At 45.1% G+C, this 16,167-nt stretch overlaps 1 protein-coding gene across 2 annotated transcripts in view; it reads left to right on the top strand.

Annotated features, from left to right (window-relative positions):
• Positions 1-3,053: 3,053 nt before the first annotated feature.
• The window catches only part of CHFR (checkpoint with forkhead and ring finger domains), a 28,176-nt gene continuing 15,062 nt past the window's right edge, over positions 3,054-16,167 (top strand). Inside the window, exons 1-7 of one of the 2 annotated variants that reach the window (XM_036276488.1) lie at positions 3,054-3,224; positions 6,675-6,774; positions 9,664-9,773; positions 10,962-11,021; positions 11,144-11,350; positions 14,622-14,789; positions 16,113-16,133. In XM_036276488.1, the coding sequence (XP_036132381.1) occupies positions 3,092-3,224; positions 6,675-6,774; positions 9,664-9,773; positions 10,962-11,021; positions 11,144-11,350; positions 14,622-14,789; positions 16,113-16,133 (799 nt within the window). In that variant the 5' untranslated portion in view covers positions 3,054-3,091. The remainder of the gene's footprint in view (positions 3,225-6,674; positions 6,775-9,663; positions 9,774-10,961; positions 11,022-11,143; positions 11,351-14,621; positions 14,790-16,112; positions 16,134-16,167) is intronic. The other variant, XM_036276489.1, reaches the window with a different exon arrangement.

Raw genomic sequence — 16,167 nt, 5'->3', positions numbered from 1 at the left:
TCCATTTTCCTTTCTCTGCTCTGTGTCCCCGGGGCTGTCCTCTGTGGACTGCTTGGCTAGGGTTTCTGCTTAGCATGAGCGTGGGAGGTACTTGTGAGAGATGAGCTGGTGGGAGGAGAGGTGGAGTACTCACTTGTTCCTCCTGCAGGACTGAGGTGTGGCAGCGTCTGCCGTGTCACTGCAGCTCCCAGTGGGCAGCCCCAGCTTTAGGTTGACATCCTTCTCTATGCTCTTCATAGTTAAGTGTGATCGCTGCTTCACCTGGTTAGTTTCCTTAATTCTGACCACACATTTGCAAATAGTCCCTTTATGAAATGTTCTTGAGCTAGTATTTTGAGTGGGCCATGTGCTAAATGATGACCATAGTTACTGGGCCTCTGTCACGATTTCACACATTAAACATCAATATCTCTTTTCTGTGTTTTAACAGTGCAGTAGAAATTACAACAGATATAAAGTGTTTTTTGTTTTGTTTTACTGCAAATGTAAATGCCCTGAAGGTTGTTGCCATCTGCTACACATGCCAGTGGTCTTGCAGCTATTACTCACCCTCCTTCAGTAGTGACACCAAAACATTTAGGAAGTCTCATGCTACCTCTGGGCTGGCCAAACAACTTACAAGAAAGCAGTGTCACTATGTTAATTAAGTGGAGGAGAAAAAAAGTGGTAACTCAGTACTAAGTGAAGACAGAAAGGAGTGATGGACCATACATCCCAGTACTCTCATTTTAAAAAATACTGCTGTGCAGTTAAAACGTTCTCATTCCATGTTCTGTTTTTTTAATTATGTATAATTCATGTAATCTGTAACCACAGACAAGAGTTTTCATTTCTGTAATCAGTTACTAGAGAGAACTCTCCAAAGGCTCCACACCAGTTCCCACCACAAACTAAGCCAAAAGATAATCAGCTTTTCTAAGGCCAAACCAGAGATGCTCCACTCACAATCCCACGAAGCAGTGAGTCAGGTTGAAACAGGCCAGATGCAGACAGCACCGTCTCCCCCTTCATAAAAGACCTCGGCAATCTCACCTTCCAGTGCCCTCTCTCACGGGCATGTGGGCCTCACTTGAAGGGAGATTTGCCATCCGGCTCCATCGGTTGCAGTATCTCCTCTTCCACTTGGTTCTGCACGTTGAAGGAGCTGTTCATGCAGGTTTCCCACTCTGTGTAACTCCAAGAGGCACCACTCACAATGTAGTCTGTGCTAATACACTTGTGTATCACTCTGTCTTGACCTGAGGGAATTAGCAAGTGAATGAAATAAGTATTTTGAGACTTTGGCATACTGGAATACGCATGGTGACAGTTCTCTGTAATGGTTTCTCTGTAGCAGTACTGTGTGACCTGAATAATATAATAAAGTGGTTTCTACCATCAGGATTCTCCCTTTACTTGCCACATGGTGAAGAGAAAGGCCATTCTTGGGCGTAAGCGAGTTCTACACATTTATCCTATTGTGTATAATGTTTGTATGAAGCAGAGTGTGTCAAGTGATGATGCCTGAGATCTGGGACCAGCCGTGTTTCCCATATGAGAACGTGGTAAACAGCTAAAAACAAAGGTCAGGCTGCTGCTCTTTGGTGAGACACAATCTCTGTCAGCTGCTGACCTTTGCTCCCACTGCCAGTGCCTTTAGGGGTCCCAGGGCTGTGCCAGCTCAGACCTGTGGCTGACACTTGCCTCTGTGCTGTTTGAAAAGAAAACTTCTGTGCCCATGTTTACTGCGTAAACTTTGATGAGTGGATACGTGTGTGTGAGAGATCATTAGGAACAATAAACTCTGGCTTCCATTCCAGCTTGCTTTCCCAAACCTAATCTGAACTCCCACCAGTTCCCAGAATGTTATGATCAGCTACACCTAAAACAAGTGAAGAGCACCCTACAATGCAGTTGGTGGTGTTGAGGTAATTCACCACCAAGCCTTTCACTCCCCTGGCCGGGGTCTGGTGTCTGCGCAGAGGGAAAACAACTGCTTTTTTGCAAACCAAACTTGGGGACTCACCTAATCCTTTGAGGCTTAACAGAGTAGAATACTGGTAGCTTAGCCATACCAAGAACATAATTTCCAAGAAAAGTACAGATGAGGCATGTTGTGTGAGGGTTGCCCACATCTGCTCTGTGCCTCCTGAAGACAGTCTGGGTAGGGCTGTAGACAGTTGAAAGCTGGATATGCCACTGATGTCACCAAACCAAATCCCGGTTAAACAGGGGCAGTGTCTTGCCAAAGGTCATGTGGTGGCAGTGCCAGGCCTGATTACACAACCCCTTGACCAGTGCTCTGTCTGGGGGGGAACACAGTCGCCCTTGGTTCCTTTCTTGTCTTGCTGTCTTCCACCCCACTATCGTAAGTACAGCCAGGTCCCTGCTTTGATTGGTGCCTGAGTGTGGGTGTTAAACTGCACACTTTTTTTTTTTTTTAATGAGTGAACCATAGGGGTTTCTCTTTTTTTATTTTTTCTTCATTGATTTTAGGAAGGGAGAAGGAGAGAGTAGACAGTACATAGCTATTACTCACAGTAATGGGGTGGAAATGTATCTCAAGTTCTAACACGACTCCTCTTGGGAATCAGGCCCGACCACTGAACCTCTCTGCACTCCCAGCACGGCTTTGGGAAAGTGAGTCGGCCCAGTCCCCAAGGTACCGCGTTCCTTTGCCCGGACTTAGAATGCCGCAGGCGGCAGCGCCTTCCCACCTCTGCGCAGACGCAGTCCTCCGGGCCAGCATCAAAGATGGTGTCCAGGCCCTCAGTCTCCCGTCTGCGCACGCTCCGCTAGCCCTTCACGCCCACTCTCGGTGGCCGCTCCGGGGTCCACTCTAGCCGGGCGCTTGGTGGGCGCCACGGCCAGCCAATCGCAGGGCGCGGGCGTCGCGGACCCCGCCTAGCTGATCAGCTGAGGGATCCGCGATGTCTGTTGACAGCGGCGGCGGCGCGGCCGGTTCCGGGTTCGGCACGGGGCGGGGGCTAAGCCGGGCGGGCGGCACGCGGGAGGCGGTGCGGCGCGGGGCGCTGAGGCCCGGAGGCCGCGGGGAGGAGCCGCGGGCCGCATCCTGTCCCGACGTTTCCGGGTCTCGGCAGATGTGAGTCCGATGGAGCCGTCAGGGGAAGGCGAGCAGCCGCCTCAGCAGCAGCCGTGGGGGAGGCTCCTCCGCCTGGGTGCCGAGGAGGGCGAGCCGCACGTCCTCCTGAGGAAACGCGAGTGGACCATCGGGCGGAGGAGAGGTGCTGGCCGGGGTGGGGACGGAGGGCGGGGACCGGGTGGGGATGGGAGCCGGGGCCGGGGTGAGGGCCCGAGGGCGGGGGCTGGGGTGGGGACGGAGAACGGGGACCCGGGTGGGGACGGGAGCCGAGGACGGGGTGAGGGACCGAGGGCGGGGGCCGGGGTGGAGACGGAGAACGGGAACCCGGGTCCGGGGTGGGGACGGAGGGCGGGGGCCGGAGCCGGGAGGCCCTGGGCGGGGCGCCCTGCGGACCAGTTTTTCCCGTCAGAGCGGCCATTTACTCCCTGGGGTGCGCCCCGCCACTTCCAGTGCCTCCTGCAGATTGTTTAATCCTCGGGACAACTTCCTGCAGGAGGTGCAGGACTTTGTCTCCGGTGCGCAGTCTCCTCAGCTTCATTACTGCACAAAGCATCTCCTCTGACCTCAGTGGAAAGAAATTAGGAGTCAGAAGAGTATAGCCGGGAAATTCAGCCACGTGGACATTTAAAAAACGCGCTCTTAGCCAGTGAGTGGGTCAGAGAAGTCAAAAGGAAATTAGAAAATTAACCCAAGAGGCATAAAATGAAAATATACTAAAATGTATGGGTCGCAGCTAAAGCAGTGCTTACAGGGAAAGTTATAGCTGCAGGCTGTTTATTTGAAAAGATCTCGAGTCCCAGCTCCTACAACCACGAAATATTTGTTAGTCTGGTGAACTGGGAAGCCAAAGTCGGGCAGCTGCTGAGAAGGTCCCCCCTCCCTCCACCTTCTGCCTTCTAGGCCTTAGCCACCATCTGGTAATGGACCTCCCCTGCAGCCTTCCTACAGGGAGAGAAATGCACTGGTCAGGCCAAAAAATACTTGGTTTGTCTGAAAAGAAATGGTCACTCTGTGTATTTTAGAAAATAGAATGAGAAAGATTACTATTTAAAAGCATATGTTTTTGGTTTTATTTTACCCCTTGTGATAGACCTAAAGCTGTTTTTGTTTTGTTTTGTTTTGTTTATTTTTTGATCATCTTAAATCCCAATATCGAGTTAATTTTTTTTTTTACAACTTTGGAAGTGCTTCCATATCATTAGAAAGTTTTGAAAAACTAATTGTAAGTGATGTCATTTGGAAGTTTGGTGAAGAGAGTAGCCCTGGAGACAATCTGCTGGGTTTCCACCTGGCATCACCAAATTATTTGCTTTTTGCTAACAACTTACTGTTTTGTGCTCTGTACTTATTTCATAGTTGCTGGAAAGGTTAAATGAGATCACCCGTGTGAAGTGCTTAGTGGAGGCCTGACTTAGAGTTACCACTTAACATTACCCATTCTTATTATATCACAATATTACAATAATGTCATTTTACATGTCAATACAAGGAGCAAAAACATGTCATTCAGTTAATTTACTTCTTAATAGAAGTCCTTCCCGTGAATACATTAACCTTTCCAGTAAAACCTAAACTTGCCTTATTAGTAATTCTGCCCAGGCTGCTGTAACAAAGCTCCACAGACTAGGAAGCTTAAACAGAAACTTCTCACAGTCAAGTCTGGGAAGTCCAAGGTTAAGTGGCCTGTAGGTTTGTTTCTGGTGAGAGGCTTGTGAGGGGGCACCCTCACCTCCTCACAGGCCCTGTCTCCAATATGAGCACATTGGGATTAGGGCTTCAACACATGAATATTAGGGTTATACAAATATTCCATAAGGGTTGTAGAACTTATTGTATTTTCTGTAAAGCAATGACACACCTGCTATATACAAGGCATTATTTGGGGGAAAAGGGAGACCCAAGTTGATGTGTTGGAAGGGAGATGAAGACTTCGCCCTCCCAAAGAGATCCCCATTCTTGGGGAGTGGTAGAAATGTGCACCAACCATGTGAGACATTTAACCAGCTGAATGACCAGCAGGGGCACATACCAAGAATAGAACTTTAGCACAAGCATTGCAGTTCCAAATTAGAAGGCTGATGTCACTTCTGGTGTGCAGAAGCCTGTTCGAAATCCATTCCAGTGACAGTGTGACCAGTGCTGGGTCTGGGGCTTGAGGAGGTGGTCCTTGAGGCTGTAATACAGTGGGAAGGCCCGGAGCACAGGTGAAATTCACCTGGATAAATGTAATAGCACTTTCCATACTATAGATTATTGCTGCAAATAACATTTCTAATACCTGACATTTATAGAGGCCTAGTCCACATATTGGTAAAATTCACCCTTTTGGTGTTCAGTCAGTTTTGAGAAATGGAACCACTCCTGCAGTCGCGCCAAAAAGTTCCTCGTGTGCTTTGGAGTCACTTCCCTCTCCTCAACCCCAGCTACTGGCAACCACTGATCTGATTTCTGTCCCCACAGTGCTGCTTTTCAGAACGTCATCTACACGAAATCGCACAGTGTTCCACCAGTCTTTTGTGTCTGGCTTCTTTCTCACATAATGCTTTTGAGATTTATCCTTTGCTGTTGTGTGTATCCATTGTTTAGATGTACGGCCATTTGTCTATTAATTCATCACCAGTTGATGGACACTGTATTGCTCCTCACTTTAAATTACTAAAAATAAAGCTTAGTAGCTTAATAGCCATAATATGTACACCTATTACAAGTAGGTTAGTGATTATATATTAAAAACCTCCTGAAAGCGTTTATTCTTTAGATTTAAGGACAGAACAAAATATTTGCAGATTTTCTCCTTGCAATTAATGATAGAAGGATTGTATTTAGCTCTAGTTACATCTCCCTTCTGTTTTAAATTTTCTTAAACATGTATATATGCCTGTGATAATTTTCTAAGTCATATTCTGTGACTCTTTGTCATCACTTCACTTTTGTATGTTTTATGAAATTTAGGTTACACAACAAAGAAATTAAAGACTAAGTTAAGCTCAGACTTTGTGGCTCAGTGGATTGAGCGTTGTCCCGTGGACTGAGAGGTCCTGGTTCGATTCCTGGTCAGGGCACATGCCTGGGTTTTGGGCTCTATCCCCAGGAGGCAGCTAACCAATGTTTCTCTCTCACATCAATGTTTCTCTCTCTCTCTCTCTCCCTAGAAAATCAATAAAAATGTATAAATTTTTAAAAAAACAAACAAAAAACTAAGTTAAGGTAGTGAAGAATTATATAGCTAAACCCCTTAGTATTTTCTTAAGTTTTATAATGTTTATCAGGCTAGCTGAATATGTGTGCATATTGTAAAATTGTCACCCAGGAGCTGTTGCTATTTAGCTGGAGGTGTTGATGAGGTATCCTATACTCTAATGGACAGTCAGGAAGGTTCAAGACATAGTCGTGTCCCTTTACATTGGATTAACACTTAAATCCTTTAAAGATTTTTCTTTGTACTTTCTTGGTTAGGTGTTGGCTCCTTAAGTGTGTACAGCATGGGCCCTGATTTCTAGTCACGTGCAAACATGGTTTCTCTGGTTCAGCAAAGGGCAATATTGTGCAAGGTACCCACAGTCATATTCAGGTGTCCCTCTCTGTGTTTTAGGTTGTGACCTTTCATTTCCTGGCAATAAATTGGTCTCTGGAGATCACTGTAAAATTATAGTGGATGAAAAATCTGGTCAGGTATTGCTGGAAGATACCAGGTAAGCTCTTTCTGAACTTCTTTTCCATTTCCTTTTACAGCTTCAGGAACCTGACTTGAAGCCAGTAACTGTAGAGAAGAAATGAGGGTTGGTTTTCTGTAATGTGGTAGTTAGCCAGGCCCTCTAGGTATCAGGAGGTATAATTCCTGCTCTCCAGGATGGGATGTGCAGAGACCCAGGGTGTCTATGACCCTTCTTGAATGTAGTCAGATTAAAGCAAAAATATCTCAGAAATAAGACTTAAAAGACAGTGATAAGTTTTTGGTTCTTGCAAAAACCTACTTAAGTTAGACTTCTTTTCCCCAAATTAAAAAAATAAAACCTTTCTTTTTTTTTTGTTCTTATACAACATAAATATATGTAAAAGAGGAAAGCTTTTCAGAATTCCACTCACCCATGAAAAATACATATATATTTTTCATTAATGACATTTCACCATGTGTACCGATGTGTCTGCTTTTCTCACTTGTGACGTCTGAGTGCTTGACATGTCTAAGTCCATCTCCTCTTTCTCATTATTAGTATATGACAACTGATGGACATTATGGCAATGATTCTTCAAGACACTTTGCATCCCTCCCGATTATTTTCTTGAGATAAATTTTAGGACGGAATACTGTGTCAGAATGCGCCTGTTTTAACTGGTGCCAGTGGCAGATGGCCTTCAGCAATAATCAGAGAGTATCTTTCCCCCAGATGAGTTTTTTATTTATGCAAAGGTCGGGCACTGTAAGATTCCTTTCTAAGTAACAGATCTATACACAGAAGAGTAGGAATTGGTTTTCATTTGGAAGCACTGGCACTCTTGTCCCTCTTGTCACAGGTGGCAGGTGAGGCTCTGCATCTTGTCACAGGAACCATGCTGCTTCCGTAGCCACTCTCCTATGTCAGGCCCTGGCTCTCCTGCACGGGCTGTGTGATGGCATTAGCCTCCTGTGGCGGCTCTAACAAATGACTAAAGCTCAGTGGCTTAGAGCAACACAAAGTTGTGATCTTATCGTTCTGGAGATTCAAGTCCAACTCAGGTCTCATTGAACTAAAGTCAAGATGTAGGAAGGGCTGGCTCCTGCAGTCTTGACTTTTCCTGTCTTTTCCAGCTCGTAGGGGTCACTGCCATCCTTGGTGAGGTGCTGGTGGGGAAGGAAGGGGGTTTCCAGGCAAATGGAACCACAGTGCTCTGCACGGTCCGAGTGAGTGTCCAGTAGACCAGAGCAGGAAGACCTGATGGCCATGGTCAAGCCTGAGCGATGTGATGCCATCAGAGGGTTAAGCATTAGAGTGAAATCAGATGGTTACCTTGGGAAGAGCATGAGAATGGGTCATGAGGGGAAGCCCAGCAGCTGAAGCCTTGGCAGTATTGTGGCTGTGCCGCCAGCTTTTGTCAGCGAAACTCCTGCAACGCAGCCACGCCCTTCGATGACGTGCTGTTAGTGGTGGTTTTCACTGGACAGTGGCAGAGCTGAGTGGTTGGAATGGAGACTGTGACCACATAGCCTGCACTGTCTGCTGTCTGGCCTGTCAGATCTGCATTCAAGAGCCCTCCTCAAGGAAGCACTTGCTATCAAGTCTGACTCATGTCCCTGTCTGTCCCTGCCATCCTGGCACCCCCCCTCCCCACCCAGCAGTGTGTCCCTGATTGAATGGAGTGACCTAGCTGCCGCTGTCTCTAGTAGATAGCCTGATTTTAGGAGGGATCAGGACTCATATGAGGAATGAACTGACCTGGATCGTGGCTGCTGGAGGGAGGGACAGATCTGTGGACTAAGTGCAGAGGCAGGAAAGAAGCTGGAAATCAAAGCCCAGAGGTGCTGACGCAAGTCCAGGGGTCCACCAGGAGGCAAGTGGAGGAAAACATGGCCCTAGAATATCAGAGATGTTAAAACACTTGACCAGACTGGCTGGTTGCTGGTTTGGCTGCCAGTAGGGACCACACTTTTCCTCAAGAGAATTCTAAGGTGGCACTTATATCTCTGCCTCATTAAATGTTTACATCATTTCTCTGAGTATTTTATCATTTTCAAGGTGCTAATTTTTATTGACATGCAATTGATGTACACTATTTTATTAGTTTCAGGTGTATGTCATAGTGATTCAGTATTTATGTACATTATGAAATGATCTCCGTGATGAGTCTGGTTTGCCATCTGTCACCATACAAAGCTATTAAAATATTATTGACTATATGCCCTATGCTGTACATTATATCACATGACTCATTTATTTTATAACTGGAAGTTTATACTTCTTAATCCCCCTTCACCTATTTCAACCAGCCCCTCAGCCCCTCCCCACACTAGTAACTGTTCTGTTTGTTTTGTTTCTTATTTTTATCTTTATTGATTTTTACAGAGAGAAGTAGAAGGGAGAGAGAGAGATAGAAACATCGATGAGAGAGAACATCGATTGTCCACCACCTGGGCATGTACCCTGACCAGGATTTGAACCAGTGACCTCTTAGTGTATTGGTCAATGCTCAACCACTGAGCCACACCAGCTGGGCTGTTTTATTTTTTTAGATTCTACATATAAGTTAAATTTGGTAGTATTCCAATTTGGTAGAAATGTGGTATTTGTCTTTCTGTCTGACTTGTTTCGCACAGCGCAATACCATGTAGGTCCATCCACATTGTCGCAAATGGCAATATTTTGTTCATTTTTATGGCCAAGTCACATTCCATTATGTATATACACCACTTTTCCTTTATCCAATCATCTATCGATGGGTACTTAGGTTGCTTCCACATATTGGCTATTGTGAATGATGCTGCAATGAACATAGGGTGCATATATCAAAGTGGTGGTATTGAACTGCTTTCCTGGTTGTGGTAGAAAAAAATTTTTAACAAGTGATCTTAAGTAGGATAAATTGCATTTTTGTTGTCTCTGCAGCACCAATGGAACAGTAATTAACAAGCTGAAGGTTGTTAAGAAGCAGACTTGTCCTTTGCAGACAGGGGATGTCATCTACTTGGTGTACAGGAAGAATGAGCCAGAGCACAGTAAGAGGGAGACCCACTGGGTGGACACATGCATACTGTAAGGTGGGAACGTCCTATTGTAACTGGGATGCTTTGTGGAAAGAACGTGTTGAGCCCTGGCTGGTTTGGCTCAGTGGTTGGAGCATCGGCCTGTGGACCAGAGAGTCCTGGGTTCGGTTCCCGCTAGGGGCACGTACCAAAAAAAAAAAAAAAAAACGTGTTGAAGCAGTTTTTTCCTGTAGGAACATCTGTGTTAGCGACATTCTCTTTACTGTTTATGTAGATGCACGGTGTGAGTAGTGTCTAAGAATGGGAGAGTTGTCCTGGCTGTTTTGGCTCAGCAATTAGAGCATTGGCCTGTGGACTAAAGGGTTGCACGTTTGATCCCTGGCCCCTGGTCAGGGTTGTGCAAGAGGCAACCCATTGATGTGTCACTCTCACATCAATGTTTCTTTCTCTCTCATCCTCCCTTCCTCCCATTCTATCTAAAAATCAAGGGGAAAAATACCCTTGGGTGAGGATTAACAAAAAAAAGAATGGGAGAGTTAACCTTACAGTCTGAGCCCCAGCCCTTCTTCAAAATTACCACCGTGGTCATGAGCCGTGAACCTCAAAACAGCAGCTACGAAAAAGTGAATAGGGATGGGTTAGGTATACAGAAGAAATCTGTGTTGTGATGAATAAGACCTAGAATAAAGGACTGGAGGTCACAGATGGTCCTGCCTTAGAGACTTTACAAGAGACAGCAAAGCTTAGACTGGGCTCCATTAGGGCCCTTCCAGCTCCAAATGTCTGCATCCGTGGAAGAAGAATGGTATTGGGCAAGGAGAGTCAGGACAAAACAGGAGAAGGTGCGGTATTTCTTACATTGTCTGCAGCATAATTGCAGCTCCTGGCCACACAGAAGGGGCTTGTGTCCGCACCTTCCGTGAAATGACAGGAAGGCGCAGATTCTTCACCTCGTTGGTGCCTTGCCTCCCCTTCATGTGCCTCCTGATCCCAGACATGTTTTCCTGATGCTTATTTTAAAGTTGATTAAGAGGTTTTGGATCATTTGTTTTAAAATCCTTGAAACTGGTGAATGTTGGTAGTGGCTGATAAGTCAAAATAGTCAACAAAGACACAGGGACTAGAGGTAAGAGAAGAGAAAAATGAGTACTGGCTTGGTGCATAGGCCAGGACTGCTCTGACTGGGTTAATTCCTTCTAGATGTGGCATACCTCTACGAATCGTTAAACAGAAAGCACGGCGTGGCACAGGATCCCTTTGGTAAGTGAGATCACAGCAGAGGACTGTCGATTGTCACAGGCAGCCTCTCCGTCTGCTGGTATGGAGAGCAGTGGTGCTGTGAGCCCTGACTGCTGCTGCTGCTGCTGCTTTTGTGCCTACAGAAGCCAATAAAGAAAACGTGTTCCACGTGACCAAAGATACCTCAGGTGCAGGGCAAGGTGATGAGCCCCAGGTCCTGCCGTCATTGCCCGCCACTCAGGTGTGCTTTGAGGAACCACAGCCATCCACATCGACGTCAGACCTCTTTCCCTCAGCCTCTACCTCTTCTATGGAGTCCCCTGCAGGGCGAGTGCCACCCTTCAGCTCTGGTGAGATGGGGTCTTGGGTGGTAGCTCCATTACTTTCTGTTCACTAATTGTGACCTATGTTGTTCTGAGACAAATAAGCCACTAAGGAATTCAGAGGAGACATCAGGCATCAGGCTCACAGTAGTAAGAGTTCTGTGTAGTTAATATTCTTGTTCCAGCCCCAGGAGAAATGCTGAAGGTCAAAGACTATGGTGCCATAGACTTTTTATAGTTTTATTGGGATATAATTCACATACTATAAAATCACCTGGCAACTACTAGTCTGCTTTCTATCTCTGGATTTGCCTCTTTGGACATGTCATATAAAAGGAATCCTACATTATGTGGCCTTTTGTGTCTGGCTTCTTTCACTGAGCATCATGTTTCGAAGACTTAAGTAGCATATTATTTCAAAACAGCTAATTTTAGTCTTTATAGCATGAATTCTTTGCCTTCCTCCCTGGTTTCTAGAAAAAATTCAGACTATCTCGGTTCAGTATGATGTGAATGTTCCCTGTACTGTTTTTATAACATAGAATATATATGTACACTTATTTCCTAAGTTGGATCACACTATACATATTAATATTTTTAGCTATTCTTTTTCTACATTACCTTTAGAATTACCTTTTCAAGTTTACAAAAAAGTCTTTTTGAGATTTTGATTTGGGGAGAATTGATATTTGTACTATACCCAAGAGAAGTAGTATTTTTCCCTGTTTATTAAGCTCTCTGATATTCTTCAGAAAAGTTTTATATCCTTCTTCATCTAGTTTTGAGATAATTATCCCTGGAATACTTGTTCTCTCATTCTTACATTATAGACCATTTTGCAGATTTTTTATGGATAAAGACTCTCTTAATCTCAATGAGGGTGGTGGGTGTGAGAAACACAAAACCTGGCTTCCAGAACAAAGTCCAGGGATACACAGCCCACCACAGGCTCATCAGCTCAAGATGTCACCACACATTTTCTGTCTGCCACATGTTGCCTTATTGTTCTCTTGCTTTTCATCTTGTGGTTGCAGAGGTGGTTGCAAGATGGCTGCCAGAGCTCCAGTCATTACAACCATATTCCAAGACAGAAACCAGCAGAGCCTCCACATCACTAATAGAGAAATACAAACCAAAACCACAGTGAGATATCACCTCACACTTGTTAGGATGGCCATCATCAAAAAGATGAGATAACAAATGCTGGTGAGGATTTGGAAAAAGAGAACCCTTGTGGGATTGTAAACCGGGACAGCCACTATGGAAAATAGTATGAGGTTCCTCAAAATATTTAAAAATAGATCTACCACATGCCCCAGCAATCCTACTTAATATATGTCTGAAGGAAATGAAATCATATCTTGAAAGATATCTGCACTCCCATGTTCTTTGCAGCATTATTTTCAATAGCCAAGGTATGGAAACAGCCTAAATGTCCATTGATGGATGATTGGATAAAGAAAATGTGGCATTTGTACATATAGACACACACACATACACATGTGGTATATGTATACATGCACACAATAGAATATTATTCTTCAGTAAAAGGGCAATGTATTCATATATCACTTGTGTCATTTTAAAAAATATGTGGGCCCGGCCAGTGTGGCTCAGTGTTTGATTCCTAGTCAGGGCACATGCTCAGGTGGTGGGCCCGATCCCCAGTGAGGGGGATGCAGGAGTTGGCCAGTCTATGTTCTCTATCATTGATGTTTCTCTCTCTCTCTCCCTCTCCCTTCTTCTCTCTCTAAAATCAATAAAGAAAAATGATTTAAATATATATACACATATATATATGCACACACAGATATATACACACACACATAGATAGATACATAGATAGATAGATAGCCAGCCAGCCAGCCCTGGCTGGTTTGGGTCAACGGTTAGCACATCGGCCCGCAGACCAAATTGTCCCAGGTTGGATTCCTGGTCAAGGGCACGTACCTCGGTTGCAGGTTCAATCTCTAGCCATGGTAGGGGTCATGCGGGAGGCAACCATTTGATGTGTCTCTCTCCCCCTCTGCCCAGCTCACCCTATCCCTTTCCTTCCCTCCCTCCCACTGTATCTGAACATCAATGGAAAAATATCCTCAGGTGAAGATTAATAGCAACTATATGTATTGTTATATATTATATTATATTATTATTTTTTTTAATCCTCACCCGAGAACATTTTTTGATATTTTGTTCAGATAGAGTGGGAGGGAGGGAGAGAGAGAGAAACATTGACGTGAAAGGGACACATCAAGTGGTTGCCACCCACACGACCCAACCAGGGCCGGGGACAAACTGCAACCGAGGTACGTGCCCTTAGCGGGAACCAAACCCGGGTCTCTCCAGACCGCAGGCCAACGCTCTACTGCTGAGCCAAACCGGCCAGGGCTATATTATATTATTATTATATATTATTGTAAGATATTATTGTAAGCAGATTGTTCAGATGGAAACTTAGCTCCGTGAGCATCATTGTAATCTTTATTCTGGAGGGAGAAGCCTGACTGAGCATAGAAGGCCCTTGAGACCATAGCGGGACTGAGAATCACAGCCAGAACCCAGCCAGGAAGCTGCCTCTTTTTTTCCCCTTAATATGCAAGATAATTTGTTTCCAAAACAATTCCAACTTTTTTCTTTCGGCTGCAGTAGGCCAATTTTTTTTCAAAATAGCAACATTTAACCATTTGAATATTACATACTAGATATGTATTATAGAATAAACAAGGTCTTTATTAAATAAAGGTTATTGGGAAGTTTTTTTTTAACCTTCCTGTCAAATTCATTTCAATCTATGACTCTGCTTCTTGCTTATGAGGACCAGTACTTTCCCCAGGAGTTACTCTTTCTCCTGCTTCACTTTCTCACCCTTGGAAAACAGTTCACACTTTCAATCCCCACCTGTCTGGTTTTCCTCTTGCAATGAGGCCTTCTACAGCCTCTTCCAAAAGGTCTCTACATAAACTTCTGTGTCAGCAGTGTGTGTTATGTGGTAAATAGCATGTGGATTGGTTAGACTCTGGTTAGACTAAACATTCAAGACTGATCCCCATCACAGATGTCCGTGCATTTCTCCCTGTGCATGTGCTACATGCCCGCAGCTCCTCCGAGCACAGCGATGGGCACAACACATGCAACATATCTCAGAAATGAATGGAGTAGATGAGTGTCTCTAGGAAGCATATGTTCTTCGACATGGCATCTTGGACTACCTGCATCCTGTCTGAATGAGTGGTGCTTCACTCCCACACTCTCTCCTGAGGGGATGGATCAGAACTTCTCTTATATGTCTCTCTCACAGCTGCCAGAGGTGCCGGCATATCCCCGAAAGGGTGTGGTCCACCCGTGACAAACGATGAAACCTCCAGCATCCCTTTAGCTGTCCCCAACAGAGAGGGAGCATCCCTTCCTCCATCGGAACCACAGGATCGAGAGGGTCTGGAGCCTGTTAAGAAGAGAATGAGAGAAGGTCAGAGTCTCACAGTTCCCTGTGCCCTGGACCCCTGTGGTACCTCAGCATTTTCTGAATGGAATTTGAGGCCTTTTCTTTCCTGTTTACGATCAAGAGATGCTCTTGGTCTGGAAACAGTGCATCCAGATTTGTATCTCTGTCCTGATACAGCCAGTTCTTAAGAGTATGTTATCTCTAAGGTAGTCTGAACCTTCACGTCAAAGATGATTTAGAGCTTTTGGAGCGGTTAGAGCATTGGCCTGTGAACCAGAGAGTCCGGGTTCGGTTCCCGCTAAAGACACGTACCTTGGTTGCGGTTTGTCCCGGCCCGTGTAGGTGTCAATGTGTCTCTCACATCTATGTTTCTCTTTCTTCCTCCTCTCTCTCCCTCCCTCTCTATCTGAAGATAAAAATGCAAAAATGTCCTTGGGTGAGGATTTACAAAAAAAGATGATTTAGAGAAAAATCTGTACTTTAAAATACAAAGTTAAGAGTGTAGCCCTGGCCGGTTTGGCTCAGTTGTAGAGCATTAGCCCACAGATCAGTGAGTCTTGGATTGGATTCCGGCCTAGGGCACCAACCTAGGTTGCAGTTTGTCCCCAGCCCTGGTCGAGGTTGTGCAGGAGGCAACCAGTCAATGTGTCCCTCTCACTTTGATGTTTTTCTCTCTCTCCCTCCCACTCTATCTGAAGATAAATAGAAAAACATCCTTGGACGAGGATTCGAAAAATAAAGTGTAGAAAATATCTGGGCACTTGTAGGACAGCTGTGCCTCAGGCCTGGGAGCAGCCCTGGGATTAGAGGGCAGGGCAGGAAGGTTTTGGGTGGGATTAGTTGATATAGATAATCAGTTTAAGGAAGAGATTAACTGATCGGCTTGAGGAGGAATCAGCAACAGGTACATAAAAAAATAAGTAATTGTGAAAATGAAGCCCTTTTTAACCCCAGCAAAGATGAAAAGTTATAGAACGAAGAAAACTGAACGGTAGTTTACTGTTTAGCTCAGCAGTAAATACTTAGGCAAATAACCTGCATACAATATACCAAGCCAACAGCTCTGTTAAAGGAAATTGGGAAAGGTGCCCAGGGGACAGACTCCTTCGATACATTAGTAGGTGCTGAGGTGACGTCTAAATTGACCTCAAGCCCTGGCCAGTTTGGTTCAGCGGTTAGAGCATGGGCCTGTAGACCGGAGAGTCCCAGGTTTGGTTCCCACTAAGGACACGTACCTTGGTTGCAGTTTTTCCCCGGCCCTGGTTGGGTCCTGTGGGTGGTAACCACTCGATGGGTCTCTCTCACATCGATGTCTTTCTCTCTCTCTCCCTCATGCTCTATCTGAAGATAAATGCAAAAATGCCTTGGGTGAGGATTTAAAAAATTATTTTTTTAATTAATA

Source organism: Molossus molossus, unplaced genomic scaffold (genome assembly GCF_014108415.1).
Source record: "Molossus molossus isolate mMolMol1 unplaced genomic scaffold, mMolMol1.p scaffold_m16_p_22, whole genome shotgun sequence".
In the NCBI taxonomy this organism is placed as follows: domain Eukaryota; kingdom Metazoa; phylum Chordata; class Mammalia; order Chiroptera; family Molossidae; genus Molossus; species Molossus molossus.
This window is presented reverse-complemented; position numbering and strand designations above follow the sequence as displayed.